The sequence below is a fragment of the Hylobates moloch genome, unplaced genomic scaffold (genome assembly GCF_009828535.3).
Source record: "Hylobates moloch isolate HMO894 unplaced genomic scaffold, HMol_V3 SCAFFOLD_12, whole genome shotgun sequence".
NCBI lineage: Eukaryota > Metazoa > Chordata > Mammalia > Primates > Hylobatidae > Hylobates > Hylobates moloch.
This window is the reverse complement of record NW_026652287.1, coordinates 18,563,052-18,580,031: the sequence shown is the minus strand read 5'-3', so window position 1 is coordinate 18,580,031 and position 16,980 is coordinate 18,563,052. Positions and strand designations below refer to the sequence as shown.

The window sequence follows — 16,980 nt, the reverse complement described above, 5'->3', positions numbered from 1 at the left end:
GGAGGCTGAGCCTGCAGTGAGTTGGCACTGCACTCCAGCAGCATGGGCAACAAAGCAAGATCCCATCTCTAAAAAAAAAAAAAAAAAAGCATTCTGAAGTCAGAAAAGGTGAGGTGCTGATAATCAGTCTTTAGAGATGTAAAAACTTCTCTTCTCTCTTTGTGGCCACAAAGGTCCAAAGTTGACAGTCACTTACAAAAGCAGCTATTTATTTTATTTTATTATTTTTAGAGAGAGAGGGTCTCCCCCAGTCACTCAGGCTGGAGTCCAGTGGCTCAATCATAGCTCACTGGAACTTCCAACTCTTGGACTCAAGCAATCCTCCTGCCTCAGCCTTCCAAATAGCTAGGACTGCAGGTGCATATCACCATGCCTGGCTAGTTTAAAAAAATTTTATAGAGATGAGGTTTTACTATGTTGCCCAGGCAGGTCTTGAACTCCTGGCCTCAAGCTATCCTCTTGGCTCAGCCTCCCAAAGTGCTGAGATTATAGGTGTGAGCCATTAGCCACTGCACCTGGCCTAAAGTCAGATATTTAAATAAGATTTAAGATGATGATGCCTGTGGGAAAGCTGTGTTTTAATTATTGTTGAAAGTGATGATACTGATGATGGTAGTGGTGGTGGCAGCGGTGGGGAGGATGATGATGGTGATGTTTTCTAGCCTTTACTGAGCTTAGGTCTGTTATAAAAATAGTAGAAGATTATAGGGGCAAATTTTCCAACAGAGAAGAAAAAGGAGAAAGACAAGGAGAAGCAGCATTAATAATTATAAATCTGGCTGGGCACAGTGGCTCACACCTGTAATCCAAGGACTTTGAGAGGCCAAGGCTGGTGGATGACCTGAGGTCGGGAGTTTGAGACCAGCCTGACCAACATGGAGAAACCCCATCTCTACTAAAAATACAAAATTAACTGGGCGTGGTGGCACATGCCTATAATCCCAGCTACTTAGGAGGCTGAGGCAGGAGAATCACTTGAACACGGGAGGCGGAGGTTTCGGTGAGCCGAGATCGCACCATTGCACTCTGCTGGGCAAGAAGAGCAAAACTCCATCTCCAAAAAAAAAAAAATTATAAATCCTAGTTAATCTTTTCATGAGCTAACAGCTATGAGCATTTTCTCTATACCGGGTGATATGGTTTGGCTATGTCCCCACCCAAATCTCATCTTGAATTGTAGCTCCCGTAATCGCCACGTGTCCTGGAAGGGACCCGGTGAGAGATAATTGAATCATGGGGACGGGTCTTTCCCGTGCTGTTCTGGTGATAGTGAATAAGTCTCACAAGATCTGATGGTTTTGTAAAGGGCAGTTCCCCTACACAAGCTCTCTGTCCTGCCACCATATAAGACGTGCTTTTGCTCCTCCTTTGTCTTCCACCATGTTTGTGAGGCCTCCCCAGCCATGTGGAACTGTGAGTCCATCAAACCTCTTTTTCTTTATAAATTACCCAGTCTCGGGTATGTCTTTATTGCAGCTGAGAACAGACTAATACACCAGGCTCTGTGCTAAGCACTTTATGCTCATTGTATCATTGAATCTTCAGACAAATGAGGAATCTCTGGGATAAATACTTGTAGTAACCCCATTTTACATATGATCAAATGGAAGGTCAAAGAGGTTAAGAGACTTGCCCAAGGTCACCAAGGCAGTAAATAGAGTGAATTTTATAACCCAGTTCAATTAGAGAACAAAGGTGAGATAAATGAGTGCCTGATTCAACACGTGTGTTGTGTTTATTAAAAGGGAATAATAGCTCATCCCACGACCGTAGCCTAACCTCCCAAGAGGACCAAGAAAGCACACAAGTAGCAATCTCAGAAAGTGAAGGCAAAGAGAAATATCCAGGTGTCACCTTGTTTTTGAGTTGAATATGGAACATTCCATGATGAGCAGTTGACTGATCAGTACCAGTACCCAGCTCTGTCACTGATGGGGCCAATGTCTCTCATTACAGGAGCTTCATTCCCTTCCTCCTCAAGGTAGACAGGAGTGTCCCATCTTCCTCACAGACTCATTTCGATGAACAGACAACAGGCTAGATTTTATTTACTAATTCTACCTCTAGTTACAGAGATAATTCATCTTCGTCATGAGGAAAACTGGGACATCCAAAAAGAACAAAGAAAATTTGAACACCCACAATCCCATCACTGTTATTGTTATACGTCCTAAGAGTGCTTTTGTTTCAAGTGTGAATGTATGCTGGTGTGTTTAATAAAATTGAGAAGCTGCTGTGCAAGCTACTTGAAGCTTCTTTCACTTGCAGTCAATCTTAAACATCTTCTCCACAAATGTGTTTCTTCTTTTTTTATTTTTTTGAGACGGAGTCTCGCTCTGTCATCCCAGCTGGAGTGTAGTGGCGCGATCTCAGCTCACTGCAACCTCTGCCTCCCAGGTTCAAGCGATTCTCCTGCCTCCCGAGTAGCTGGGATTGCAGGCGTGCACCACAACGCCCAGCTAATTATTGTGTTTTTAGTAGAGACGGAGTGTCACCATGTTGGCCAGGCTGGTCTTGGACTCCTGACCTCAGGTGATCAGCCTGCCTCGGCCTTGCAAAGTGCTGGGATTACAGGCATGAGCCACCACACCTGGCCCACAAATGTGTTTCTTAATGGCCATGTGGTATTTCATCATGCACTAATTTATTTAACCAACTCCATATTATTGGATATTAAGGCTGTTTCCTATTTTGCATGATTTTAAAAAATCATGATAGACTTCCCAGAAAATAAATGTTTATATACATCTCTGATTATTTCCTTCAGACCAATTCCTCAAAGCAGAATTATCAGATTAAATGATTTCCACATTAAGACTTTTGATACATTTTGCAAACTCTCCTCCCAAAGGCTTATCCAGTTTGTATTCCCAACCATTAGTTTATGAGATTTCCTACTTTCTCATTAGCAATAGGTAATATTATTTTTTAAATATATATTTGCCAAGTCAATGATTTAAAAAATTATATTTAACTTGCATTTCATTGATTAAAGTCTTTCAAGCATTCGCTGAACATCTACTGTGTTAAATACTTTACTGGAAACTTTCACAGATATTATCTCACTTAAATGCACAACAGTTCTTTGAAGCATGTAGAATATCTTCTTTTTTTTTTGTAGAGACAGGGGTCTTGCTATATTGCCCAGGCTTATTCCTGGGCTTAAGCAGTCCTCCATCCTTGGCCTCCCAAAGTGTTGGAATTACAGACATGAGCCACCAAACCCAGCCAATTATCTCCTTTTTATAGAGGAGGAAACTTAAGGCTCAGGCTAACTTAGGTTTCATGGTAAGCCCTGCAACACACCAGCTGTGTAATCTGGGGGGAATTTTCAACCTCTCTGAGCTCAAGAATACTAATGAGCTGACCCTCTTGAAAGTTCTTGTGTTTCTTCTGCCCTATAAGCTTGGGTCCTAAACTGTAGAGGACCAGGAAGCCAGGTGGATGCTATAATACTCCTCTCTTGAGTACAAAAAAACCTACCATCCCACACATCCTCAGTCTGTCCTCTGCAACTTTAGAAGTTACCTGGGAAAGGAGCCTATCACAATTAGTAGGTCCTGTATGAGTAACGATATCGACTGCACATAGTAGAACCTTCCTACATGTTTACTGAATGAAGGAATGTGAACTAGGTGATTACTACCCACTTACAAACCTACATCTCATTCCTCCATCACAATTTCTGCCTCAGGACCTTTGCACAGGTTGTTCCCTCTCTCTGCAATACTTTTCCTCCCAACCTTTTACCTGACTAATTCCTACTCATCATTAGGGCTGTGCTCAAGAGTCACCTCCCTCAGATGGGGTTAGGACCCCTTGCCTTATCCCTTTATGCCATTGTGCACTCTGTCTTTGTAGTAATTTCCACCACTGTAATCCACTGAGGATGCACATAATTTCCTAAGGGCTATTTTTCTCACTAAATCATAAGTTCCAAAGGACACAGCCCCTCTCTTTTTGTTCACTGCTGTGTCCCCGGTACTTACCACACGTCCAATCTAAAGCAAGCACCCACCAAATATATTATAGGAATGTAACAATGCGCACTGCGTCCCTTACCATGGTTTTATCAACACCATGATGAAACTACATTAACTCTTGGACATTGCATCCTTAATCCTACTGATTCCGTGAAAAGATCCACTATAACAATCGTTTAGAACCCAAGGAGGTTAACCTGTATTGGTTATGAAATGACAGTGTCCCTTGTCTGATTTGTGAAACTTGCTGTGAACATGTTTTTAATAATTTTCCAATGGTGGCAACTGTTTGAGTGGTGGGGTGGGGATGCAGATTCCTAATTTGGGTGATGTTCCTCTGAAAGCGTAAGACTGACTGTTGTATACAGTTGATAAAATTAGTTTCAAAGGCAATGTCTTGAAAGGCAACTTTTTTTTTTATACTGAACCCATCAGAATAAATATCTATTTGGAGCATCGTCAGAACCTGTTCAGTGAAACTTTACTAATGCAGTCCTTTGGGGGAACAGGAAAGCCATTGACCTAGTTTCTCCATTGCACTTGAAAGAAGCTGAATTGTCATTTCTTTATAATTAATTCACACTTCTCAGGGCTTCTTTGCCTGGGAAAGGTCCCAGGGGACCTCATTAAATGAATAATTTGTAATCAACAAGCCAATTGTTTCTTTTTCAAGGGGATGTGGTATATTTGATAGGTCTTGATAATTTGAGGGGTGTGGGCATCAAAATTACAAAAACAGAAAAAATCTGCAGCACAAGTGTACTCACCAATTTGCTGCTCTCTTCTGTCCCATATGTGTTCTAGAGCTCAAGTTCACAAATCTTAGATCCATGGATTTAAAATCAATATCTGATTCACTGATGGTTCATAAAGTTATTTGCAGTAGAACCCCCAAAACGCCTGGCTCCAACAATTAATTCAGAGAAAGAGATTCTTGAAAAACCCAAACGTTAGGTGTTGCATATAGTATGACTGATACCATTTTAAATCAGTTGGAATTCCTAAAGACTTTTCTTCTCCAATGCCTACACAAATTCCATTAAAACAAGTAACCTCACTCCAGGGATATAAACCAGTGGATCATATATTCAGCTTCATCACACTCAAGGACAATGCATCCCAAATTCTCCTGAGATGGGCATGAGAAATCACTTGGGGTGAGAAATTCACATGCAAGACCACCTCTTCCTGTTTCCTCCACTTCCTATCCCCTCTATTCAGTCGGTAGAAAGAATAGGAAAAAAAAAAATGGGTGTTCAAGTTCCTTGTACTTGTTTAAGCACATGGTATTTATTAGGCATTAATTGGCACACAAATATAAGGCACGAGTACTTAATCCTCACCCTCCCCCCTTAGCAACATAAAGAGACATAATCGCATAGGGACACTCACAAACACACTCACACTCTCTCACATACTTAAACACACTCAGCCTCACATCTTACCCTGTTCTCTTTATTAGGGTCTGTTTATAAAAAAGGAAAAAAAAATTCTTTTTAATCAAAAAAAGCAAAGCACATTCGAAAGAGGAAAAAAAAAAACACAAACTTGGTTTTGAGTATCAATAAAATTAAAAGCTCTTGGCCAGCTCGTATGCTGGGTTTCATTTCATGTTATTACTTAATTAGAATTCCTATTTATAAATAAATAGTACCAGTAAAATATTACATCTGAAGAACCCTACCATAACACTTTACTTACACACTTTTTTTTAATACTGTTTTCGGCTTTCAGTAAACACAGTTTTGTGTCGGCATTGGTGTGGGCGTGGTTTCTTTGGAGAGTTATCATCGGTGACTGTGTCTTGCCTCTTCTGTAGGAATTGTGCATTTTGCTTGACATCCAGTTTGGGTTGTTGGTGATAGAGGTTTGGAAGGTTGGGGCTGGCCTTGTTTTTTACAAAAATTTTTTTTTTAATCAGGAAGAATATTTATTTTGGCTTTTTGTCCACAACTCTTGTCAATACAGAGCTTGTACTGTTATCACAGTCCCACCTGCATGTAAACGGGGGCTTTTTAAGTTTTTCAAAGCAAGCTTTCCGGAAGGGAAGCTATAGGCCACATTTTAGCGACAGACAGCTGGAAAGACAGAGCTGGCAAGACGGTAGGGCTGAATAAGATAGGATGCCAGGGAGCGTCAGTGTTATCCTGACTCCATGGGTAAGTAGAGGCAAAACTGAGCACGTGATATTGGAGAAGGCAGGACAAACCAAAGCAAATGGGGACATAGGGAGGCTTTTCAGAAACATCACATGGCAGAGGTAGGTGCTTTTCTTAGTCAAGGGGAAACGTGAATTTAGGTTTCAGGGATGGTTTACTTGAAGGGAATCCCGCAAGTACATATTTTGAAATATACTTGCCTCAGACCTCCCCCCAAATAAGGGACTGGGTCCCATTAAGAAAATTGAAAGAAAAAAATATATTATCATTTATTATATAACAATGTCAACATTAACACCAAGACAGGGACAGACTCCAACTACTCACTAGGGAAAATCACTCAATGAGGCAAGACTTTCTAGAGCCCAAAAGAAGGAATGGGGGGAAGAGATCTGGGGAGTGGCGTGAATGTGGCTGGTTGATGAGTGTGGTGGTCGTGGGGGGGTGGGACTCATCTTTTCGTGTTTGTTTTTTTAAAATTTTGAAACAAAACAAGAAAGTCACATTTTTAAAATTGTGGTTTCAAGCTACTGATTAGATCAGCATCCAGCGACCTTGAGTGCAGATGTGAACATTGGGTGAAATGAAAAATCTTGTCCGTGGGGTTCTCTTGGCTACTGTCTCTCTCCTTCTCTCTCTTTCTCCTCTCTCTCTCTCTTTCTCTAGGAAATGTCTGTTGTGAAGCAGTCCTCACTTTAGCTATTGTCGCTCCACTCTGGCACCATGCCAACTCCGTGCACAGAGTGGTACTGATGAGGGGATAGAGTCCTTGGCACGCCATGAGAGTAGAGGAACTCAGGGGGCTGAAGGGTGCCAGGGGACTGCAGGCCAGTCTGGGGCCCACACTGCCTGACCACAGGCTGGTGGGCCACGGAGGTCTGGTGCTGGAACATTCCCTCTCCCAGCTGTGGGGAGCCATGGTTGGCCATGCCAGCCAGCCGAGGGACCAGGGGCCCCGAGGTGAAGTGAGCAGAGAAGTGCTGGTAGGGTAGCCTGTCCATGGGCTGCACAGTGGTGACGGTGCAGCTGCTGTAGGAAGGCATGCTTGGCCACGTGTTGCAGCTGATGTCCTCCAGGCTGGGCACAGGCTCGCTGGGGGGCGCAGAGCTGGCATACATGCAGGCCTGCCGCTGTGCCGACTCTGTCCTGTAGGAGGCACCCAGGCCCTGCTGCTGTGGATAGCTAGAGCGGTAGAAGGAATCTTCTTCACTGGGTGATGTCTCCATGTAGGGCTTCTTATAGGGATGGTCTGTGGTGGAACATTCTTCCTCTGTGAAGACAGGAGAGAAAGCAGTGAGGCCAGGAGCAGGCACCAGGCAGCTAAAAGTGCAGACAGTTATTTGGCCAAAGTACGAAGAATAAAGCCTGAGGGACTGTTAGCCCTAACCGCCATTCTGAAAACAAAAAAGGTGGGGGTGGACTGTAATGGTTAAGACCTTGGGCTATGGAGTACTATGCAAACAGTTTGACCTTTCTGGGTTCAGCTTCTTCATCTGTAAGATGGAAAGGGTAGGAAATAGCACTTCCTACAAAGGGCAGTGTTGAGAATTAAATGGGAAAATACATGAAGCACTTAGTCCAGAGCCCAGAAACACTCAATAAATAGCAACTAAGCAGGTGCAGTTGTGCACGCCTATAGTTCCAGCTGCTTGGGAGACCGAGGAAAGAGGATCACTTGAGCCCAGGAGTTTGAGACCATCCTGGGCAACATAGTGAGACCCCCCATTTCAAAAATAAATAAATAGCAATTATTATTACCTTTCCTCTTCTCCAGCATGTAAATTTCATAAAAGCAGGACATTGTCTGCCTTATCCATGACTATATTCCCAGAACCTAGTAAACACCTGCTATTAACGATAGCATCAACAATAAGTCACAACAAACATATACAGTGTGTACTCTGCGTAGCACGATTCTAAGCACTCTCCATGAAGTAACACATTTAATCACAACAACACTACCAGGTGGGTTTTACTATTATCCTCATCTTACAGATGAGAGAAAAAGGACTCACGGAGGTTAAGAAACTTGCCCAAGGTTTTACGTGGCTGATAAACAGTAGAGCCAGGATTAGAATCCAAGTAGTCTGACCACAAAGTCCTTGTTTTTCACTGTCTTGATACACAGAGAAAGCATGCAATAAATATTTGTACAATGGATAGATGGATGGATGGATGGATGGATGGATGGATGGATGGATGGATGGATTGATGGATGGATGCATGCATGCATGCATGCATGGATGAGTGGGAGGGAGCTTGAATGAATGTTCAAATCCTTTCCTGATGCCTTATGTAAGCAGGTGCCTAGTTAGTATTTGTTAAGTTGGTACAAGTTAATGTGTTGCTGTTTCCTGCTGAGCGAGTCCCTTCCCTTCCCTGTGTACTAGTTATTTCCTAGTGTAGGGAAGTGGAGATAGTTCTGTCTCTGAAAGGGGGTCTCCTTTCACCACTTTGGGGCCACTGGCCCCTTTGAAAACAAGCAAAAGTGCTGGGCTCTTTCCTAGAAAACTACATTGAAACACAATGTTTTGAAAACTGCATGTGCATACAAGGCTTTGCATATAATTTCAGGGGGTTCAAAGACTCCCTAAAACCCAGACCCCAGGTTAAGAAGCCTAGATATGTCTGGATTTGAATCAGGCTCTTTTACTTAATATCTGTGTGATACCAGCAGGGCATCTACGCTCAGAGCCTCGTCATCATCTCTGAATCAAAGTGAGTAATACTTACCTTACTGGGTAGCTAAGAACTAAGTAAGATTGAGCATGTAAGTCTCCTGATTTCTGTCAACATGAACAGCTCTTGTTGCAGGGGTAACACCACCAGTCAAGCTCATGGCAGACATAATTCACAATAATACCCTCAAAGTATTCCCTTCAGGGGAAGCAATACTTGGGGATATCTACCAAAGTATAAACCTCAACACAGACTCATTACTTATCTGAAATTTTACCTTCCAAACTGAAAATTCTCTTTCCTCATCTTTCTGTCTCTTTCTAGTCAATACACGTTAAGAAATTATGTCTGTCTTTGGAGAAATGAAGAAAAATGAAACACTGGGGCATCCATGCAACTCACTGTGATCGCTCATGGCCATGAAAACAGAATGCTGAACTAAATAATGAGAGGAAATGATCAGAGCTATTATTTATTGAGTACCTACTACATGACCTTACTCTTCATCTCACAGTAATTCCTCAAGGTATCTGCTGTAATTCCTGTCTCATAAAGGCAGAAACTAAAGCTCAGAGAAGTGACTTGCCCAAAGTCACATGGTTGAGAAGGAACAGAGGCTGGAATCCAAGCCAGATTGGATTGACTTTGCCTACACACCTTGCTTCAAACTCTCTAGATTTCTAATATCCAGTGCCACTCATGCAATCATACAACAGATAATTACTGAGCTGCTCCAAAGTGCTAGGTATTGTGCCAGGTGCTGGAGATAGAGTGGTGAACAGGGTAGACTGATCCTGTTTTTGGTGCATATCCTCAATCCCAGTCTATCCTACCATGAGCAGTAAGTGAGGGAGGCCTACACTCTGTGACTGAGAGGTGGTCCTCAGATATAAAGACGCAAGTAAGCCACTGACTCAAGACTAAATCCTTTGGCTTTCGACTGGTTTGTAAGACAGCTCCCCAACCCAGGTAGAGTAGCTTGGGTTTGGATTCCACCAATCAGCTCCATTTGTATCAATGTCCAAGTGACACCCACAGATAAGCCAACAGTATCCACAAACAAAACATATCTCTTACGGTTGTGCCCACTTAACGGCAAGCAAACTTATTTCCACTAGACTCTTTCTGGGCCACATCTGGGACCTATAGGATACCCAAAAAATTTGTACCAAAAATAAAAAAAAAAAGAAAAACACACTCTTCCAGGTGTTCTATCTACATCATGCCAACCATGCAGATGTTTGAAAACATCCAGATGAGTGAATGGCCACATTTTTCACCCTTTAACTGTGCGTTTGTTTTTTTTTTTTTTTTTTTTGAGGCTTGAAGACATTGCTATACTCAGCTTCCTTTTGTCCTCACCATCTCCTCCCTTGATTCCTTTCCTTCCATTCTTCCTTCCTTCCCCCAGATTCATAAACCTGCGTGTTTCCATTGTTGCTGGAATCATAACCTTTGGGTTTTCCATTTAACCAGGGTGTTCCCCTTTTCAATAATAGAAAGTACAGCTGCAGGGTACCCTTGGCAAGAGAAAAAAAAACAAGGCAAACTAACTATTCTCAAGTTTCTGATCCCCTTCCAGGTTTGTTACAAGTAAAAAAAGGAAGAATAATAAGAAAACGGCCGGAACACATTTTGGAAAATCGTAAAATTATACATTCCAGTCTTTAATACCCCAAAGATCTAATGCAGAGCACTAAGAAAAACTCAATCTTGGCTTATTGATGAAAGCAAGTCCTGAACATTCTCAAATTCCTCTCAGGCCTCATCACATTGTAAAGAAATTCCAACTCAAGGATCCAAATTTCAGGTCAGTCATGATAAATGCTCTGGATGTAATCTCTGTGTTTATTTTGGTTATGGCTCAGTTTCTTTCTTTTATCTTTTTTCTCTTCTTTGAGAGCCTAATAACTGTTCAACAGCAAAGACCTATCTCCAGCCAAGTCATGATTAACTTTCAGGGTTGGTAAATGGGCTATATTTAAGTATCAAGTCTTCTAATGAGATGAGTCTACAACTTGGCTTCAGAAAGTTGCATATTAAGAGTGGTCAATTATATTGCAACTATCCTAAACCCAAATGAGTCTCTTAGGTAACAGTAAATTCTTCCTAATTCTCACCACTCATTATGGCATGGCACTGTAGAAAACCCTAGTACTTTTGATTTTTCTAGATGTTTTTGATTCTGGATAAAGTGACTTTAGTAATGCATCCAGGGCACAGATATTAAGGCACAGAGTTACAGCTCCAGTGCTCGCTGGCCATGTGACTGTGGATGAATAACCAGGTCATTCCAATCTCAGTTCTTGATTGTAAATGGAGATAATACCTGAACTTTTTATGAGATTTAATTGAGGTAATACTGAGGGCAGTTGAGTTTTTATCTTCCTTGCACATAAAGCGTTCAAATCTCATCTGTCCAAATGACCTGGGTCCATTCTCTTTTCCCTCTTTCTCTTTTGGAAGACTGGACAGATAGCTTTCTGAAAGTTGTCCCATACTTAAAAGTATTTGGGTAGATTACAGAGCTGGAAAGCTCATAGAGTACTTTCAAATACTAATCCTATTGAGCAAATGTCATTATTCCCAAATGGGTCATTTCTCTTGCCAATTCAGTTCATTCAGATGAAGAACCATTGGCGAGTCTTCCCAGACAGAGACCCTGAGACTTAGAGTAGTAATCTTTCTAGCTGAGTGACCTTCAGCAAGTTGGGAAGGTGGCTATAATTCAGGTCTTCTGACTCACAAAGCCGTGCTCATTCTGACAGATGGCCCCAGGCTTTCCATTTCATGCAACCCTACATGCTCAGCCAACATGAAAAAGTAGCAAACTTTGACTCTTATGGATGAGTGGGTGGATGAGTAGATGGATGGATGGGTGGGTGAATGGGTGGGTAGATGTATGGGTGGGTGGATGGGTGGATGGATGAATGAGTGGGAGGATTGGTGGATGAGTGGGTGGATGAGTGGGTGGATGGATGGGTGGTTGGATGGGTGGATGTATGCATGGATGGGTGGGTGGGTAGACGGGTGAATGGATGGGTGGGTTGATGAATGAGTGAGTGGATGGGTAGGTGGATGGATGGGTTGATAGATGAATGGGGGGAATGGTATCGTGTGAAGATTCTCAACTAGAAATCAAAAGACTCAAACATCACCTAGTCACTACCTGAAACCATTAAATTTACTTACTGGCTTATTATATGTCTCATCCAGTAAGAATTCAAGTTTCTTGAGAGCAGGAGCCTTTTCCACCATGTCCTCCACTTATCCCAAGCACCTAGCACAGTGTCCATTATACATTAAGTGCTCAATAAATAAAGATTAATCTGATGCATCCATCCCAGATCTGCCACTCATCAGCCACATAAGCTTAAAATCTAACCCTGTCTCTTGGTCCTCCATTAGAGCCCTGCAAAACAGAGATGGGTGGCATCTCCCCTAGTACAAAGACTGCTGCAAGGAACTGGAGAATCAGCAAAGGAATGGATGTGAAATCGCATTTTCAAACACAGCACTGAGAAAATGCACCCTGCAAAGCCCTTTTCCACATCTAATTCCCCTTCCCCTCTCAATCTCTAACTTTCCTTTGAATATCTGATTCAGCTCATGGCTTTGCTAGAATCTTTATTTGGGTTGCTTTTAGTTTCTAATGTGAGTGGGGTGAGAGTCAGGGGTGGGAGGGAGAAAGACAGACAAGTGCTCTCCCAGGCCCTGAGGTCCTGGATTTGATTGAGTGGCATTGATAAAAGCCCTTCCCGGCTTTTTTGGCTCAATCCATCGGGAGAGATAGTTTGGAGACAGCTGGTTCCAAACACAAGGAGCCCTCCGGCCTGCCTGGCCCTTTGACATTTCATTGGGCCTGACTCCTGGGCTCATTGGAAAGGAGACAGACAATGAGGGGAAGTCAGATAGTGGGGCAGGCAGGGGCCAGGGGGAAAACCACCCATGGAGTTATCACTTAACGAGAATCCCAACTGGAAGGAAACCTTGGCTGATTCCTTATCACTTTACAATGTGGAGGCTGATGATGAATTGCTATTTGTTGTCTCCTAGGCAGGACAGAGAGCCCTCGGCTGGAATGTTCCCTGTCACTGGGAGCTCCCTTTTGGGGGTGGAGGGAGGTGAGAAGGGCAGAGGTTTCTGGAAAGGTGAAAGAATTTCTCCAGGGTGCACACCCCATTCACCCCGAGCCCACAGGCCTCAGTGTACATCTCGAGCTGGGCCACTCACGAGCTGGGTGACTTTGGGTAATTTCCCCAGTGTTGGTTTCCAAATCCACAAAGAAGGGGGGTAATTCTTCCCCTTGTTATCGCCAACCAGCCACTAAGACCTGATTCCACCCACAACTCCAGCTTCTCCCCACACCATGGTCGGAGCCACCGTCTCCTGTTTCAGACCCCACGACGGCCTTTCAATGGGTATCTGGTGCCAACTAAATAGTCCTGTGCTATCATAGCAAAGTGACTGCTTCCAAATAAAGAACTTAGGCATGTTACTCATGTAAATCTCTCCAATTGATGTGCACTGGTGGTAGGATAAAATCTGACGTCTTTCATTAAAATGGCTTATACAGGCTGGCATCTCACTGGTCCCTGCCTTTCTCTCTAGCCCTCATCCCCCACCACTTTGCCCTTGCCCTGAGTGCCAACATCTCAGCCTTCTGTTCACTCCCCAGGGGTCAGGCTCTCCCTCAGCCAAGGGGCTTCATGCATGCTTTCCTCTGTGTGGATACCCTCACACCTCCCCCTTCTCCTATCCAACACTCACTCTCCTCTGATCTCAGCCTCCATGCTTCCCTGATCTCCCACCCTAGACTGACACTCCAGTTTGATATTCCTTAACACTTTGCATATCTCCTTAATAGCATTCAATCATTTATTTTATTTTATTTTATTTATTTTTTGAGACAGGGTCTCTCTCTGTCACCCAGGCTGGAGTGCAGTGGTGCAATCACAGCTCACTGCAGCCTCGAACTCCTGGGCTCAAGCAATCCTCCCATCTCAGCCTCCTGGGTTAGCTAGGACCACCGGCATGTGCCAACACATCAGGCTAATTTTTATTTTTTGTAGAGATGGAGTCTCACTATGTTGCCCAGGCTAGTCTCAACTCTTGGACTCAAGCAATCCTCCAGGCTCAGCCTCCCAAAATGCTGAGATTACAGGTGTGAGCCACAGTGCCAGGCTTCACAATTTCAATTCAGCAATTTATAATTACTTGTGTAATATCCGACCTGCTTGCAACAGTGTGAGCTTCATAAGGGCAGGCCTGTGGCATGCACATGTTCATTGAGCACTTGTAGGTGCCAGACACCGTTCTAGGTGCTTTCTGTGGATGATCTCATTTCCTCTCATCACAGCCATATCAAGCAGGTGCTATTGTTATCCTCATTTTGCACAAAAGATAGTTGAGGCCCAGACACTCGCCCATGGGCACACAGCTGCAAAGTGTCGTCAACTGTGAGTATTACTGCAGTGGATCGGCCCCCAACTCCAGCTTCCCCAGTGGCCACTCCAAGTTGATTTTAAGTTCATCCAAGGATCCATCAAACACTCTATGGAAGTCAAGTCATAACCTAAGAGGTTTGTGAACTGTGCATTCAAAGCCTCCCCGCCGCATCCTTCAGGAATGCATTTATAAGGATGCTGCTGTAAATATTGAACCTAAAAAGCACCATGATCCTTTTTAACTTCTTCCTGCCTATCTTTTGGTCTGGCATTAATTTAATCGATTAGAGCTCCCAAATTCAAACCTGGTGAGCTCTTAATCAGCATGTTTGACCCAGTCTCAAAGACAGATCTTCAGTGGAAAATGAAATTTTGAGATTGTAGCAGATGAGCAAAGGTAACCAAGACGGTATAGAGTGGTGGTGAAACGCACAGGTATAGAATCTGTAGACCAGGCTGGGGTTCAAGAACCACTGGCAGTTTTTGTTTGGAACCTTTCTGAGCCTCAGTTTCCCCATTGATAAAGTGGGTTAATAATAGCATCTACTCCATAGTGTTGTCGAAAAAGCTTGGTCTGGGACTTAGGAAGGGCACCCTTAAATACAATATAAAACAGAATCGCTATTCAGGGACCTGTGTCCCATAGGACATTCTTAACCTCCTCCTCATGCCTAAAGAGGCAGACATATTTGCAGGCATCTGGTCTCCAGTCCATCCGGCAGCAGATGTGCCGGGTGTCATGCTAGGGGGCCTGTTGGAGTGATATTGTTCAGGCCTTTGAGATTCAAGGAGTTTGGATTGGCTTCAGGTAAGTCTGGAAGTCAGGCCTCACCCAGGTCAGCTCCTAGCCCCATGTAAATACCAACGACAGCTCTTCCCTCCTTTAAAACGCAAGATTGGTAAATGTCAAATAGTCAAACTATGTTACTTTCCTCATGTAACCCCAGCTCCAGAAAAAGCTACCAAAGCATCCATTCCCATTGGTTGTTAGCGAGTTGCTTTTTCCTAAAGGTTTAGGCACTGGGCACTGGATTCACAAAGGCTTGTGTTGACCACTGAGGCTGTGAGTTTCAACAGGCCACTTTGTAGATTAAAATTGGTGTCTTTTAGAGCAAAACAGCTACTACTTTCTGAGTCAACCCTGAGATAACATATGATGTGTATGATTTTTTGACATCTTTGCACCAAGCCTATGAGACAAGTTGTACCCTGAGCCCATATTTACAGATTTTTTAAAATGAGGCTTGGAAAGGTTAAGCAACTTGTCACTACTTATAAAAATTTTTAAATTGCAAAGGTGAGCTTCATCCTGATTGATTCTGCAGACCACAGATGTAAACTTTAGCCTACCCCATCCCTTCTGTATCTGTCTTCTCAAGCTCTCACTTAGAGAGGCAGTCTTCTCTGGGAAGACTGATAAATTAATGCCAGTCCAAAAGACAAGAGGCAGATTCCTCCTGGGAATCACCTTCTGGAGTGATATCTGCCACATACCCAATCATAGCTACCACCTACTGGGTACTTGCTAACTAGCAGATGCTTTAGGAAACATCATCATTTACAAAGTGAGAAACCGAGGCTAGGAGAGGCTAGAACACCTGAGTTAGGTCACACAAGAAGCAGGCAGCAGAGATGAGATTCAAACCCACATCTCTCTGTCCCCAAAGGCTGCAGTCTCCCCACCATACCATCTATAGCTCACACCAAGCAATGGTTCTAGCGAGCTGAACTCCACCACACCACCTGTGCCAAACAATTCTATTCTGGCTCACAAGAAGGGCCACCAGAAAATTCTTTCTTTAGCATAGCCCCTTTGGACTTGGATGACTTAGAAAAAAAAAGCCATTCATTTCTCATGTGGCAAAGAAAACCACAGAATGCTTCAGCTTAGTAGATTTAAATGGGGGATGAGACGGGGAAAATCATTTGTGATGTGTATGTGTGTGTGTGTGTGTGTGTTGGTGTTGATCAGGAAAAAAAAAAAAAAGAGTTCAAAATCCACCTGAGAGAAACACTGACACATATGCCAGAGAAGCATTCACAGTCACAAGGGGTTTTCCTACATCACGGCTTGTAATACAATCAGGGACCACTCAAGCAACCTCCCTGCCTACCAGAGGGGGTGGCAAAATAAACTCCATTTTATCCTTTCCAGTCAATTCTTCCTCCTTAGCAGTTAAAAATAAAATAAGGCAGTCTAGGTTCATAAAAAGATACCCAAAACACATTCTAAAGTTTAAAAGAAAAAAAGACAGCAAGTTGCAAAATACATACAGTGTGATTTCATCTATATTAAACGTTTTTTAAAAAAATTTTGGGTGTGGTGGCTCAGGCGTGTAATCCCAGCACTTTGGGATGCCAAGGCAGGTGGGTCACTTGAGCCCAGGAGGTTGAGACAAGTCTGGGCAACATAGTGAGACCCTGTCTCTACAACAACAACAAAAATTTAGTACAGTGTGTGAACGCATGCCTGTAGTCCCAGCTACCAGGGAGGCTGATGTGAAAGGATCACTTAAGCCCAGGTGGTTGAGGCTGCAGTGAGCCATGACTACACCACTGCACTCCAGCCTGGGTGATAGAGCAAGATCCTGTCTCAAAAAAAAAAAAAAAAAAAAGAAAAAGAAATCTAGTTCTTTCTCTGTACTCTCCACGTGTGTGTGTGTGCATAAATGAATACAATAGGTCTGAACATTTCAAATAAGCTTTCTCCAA

At 43.2% G+C, this 16,980-nt stretch overlaps 1 protein-coding gene across 2 annotated transcripts in view; it reads right to left on the bottom strand.

Moving 5' to 3' along the window:
* Window positions 1-5,251: 5,251 nt before the first annotated feature.
* Window positions 5,252-16,980, bottom strand: part of TBX5 (T-box transcription factor 5) — a 54,080-nt gene continuing 42,351 nt past the window's right edge. For both annotated transcript variants that reach the window (XM_032171495.1, XM_032171494.1), the window contains exon 9: window positions 5,252-7,412. In XM_032171495.1, coding sequence (XP_032027386.1) covers window positions 6,838-7,412 — 575 coding nt within the window. In that variant the 3' untranslated portion in view covers window positions 5,252-6,837. The remainder of the gene's footprint in view (window positions 7,413-16,980) is intronic.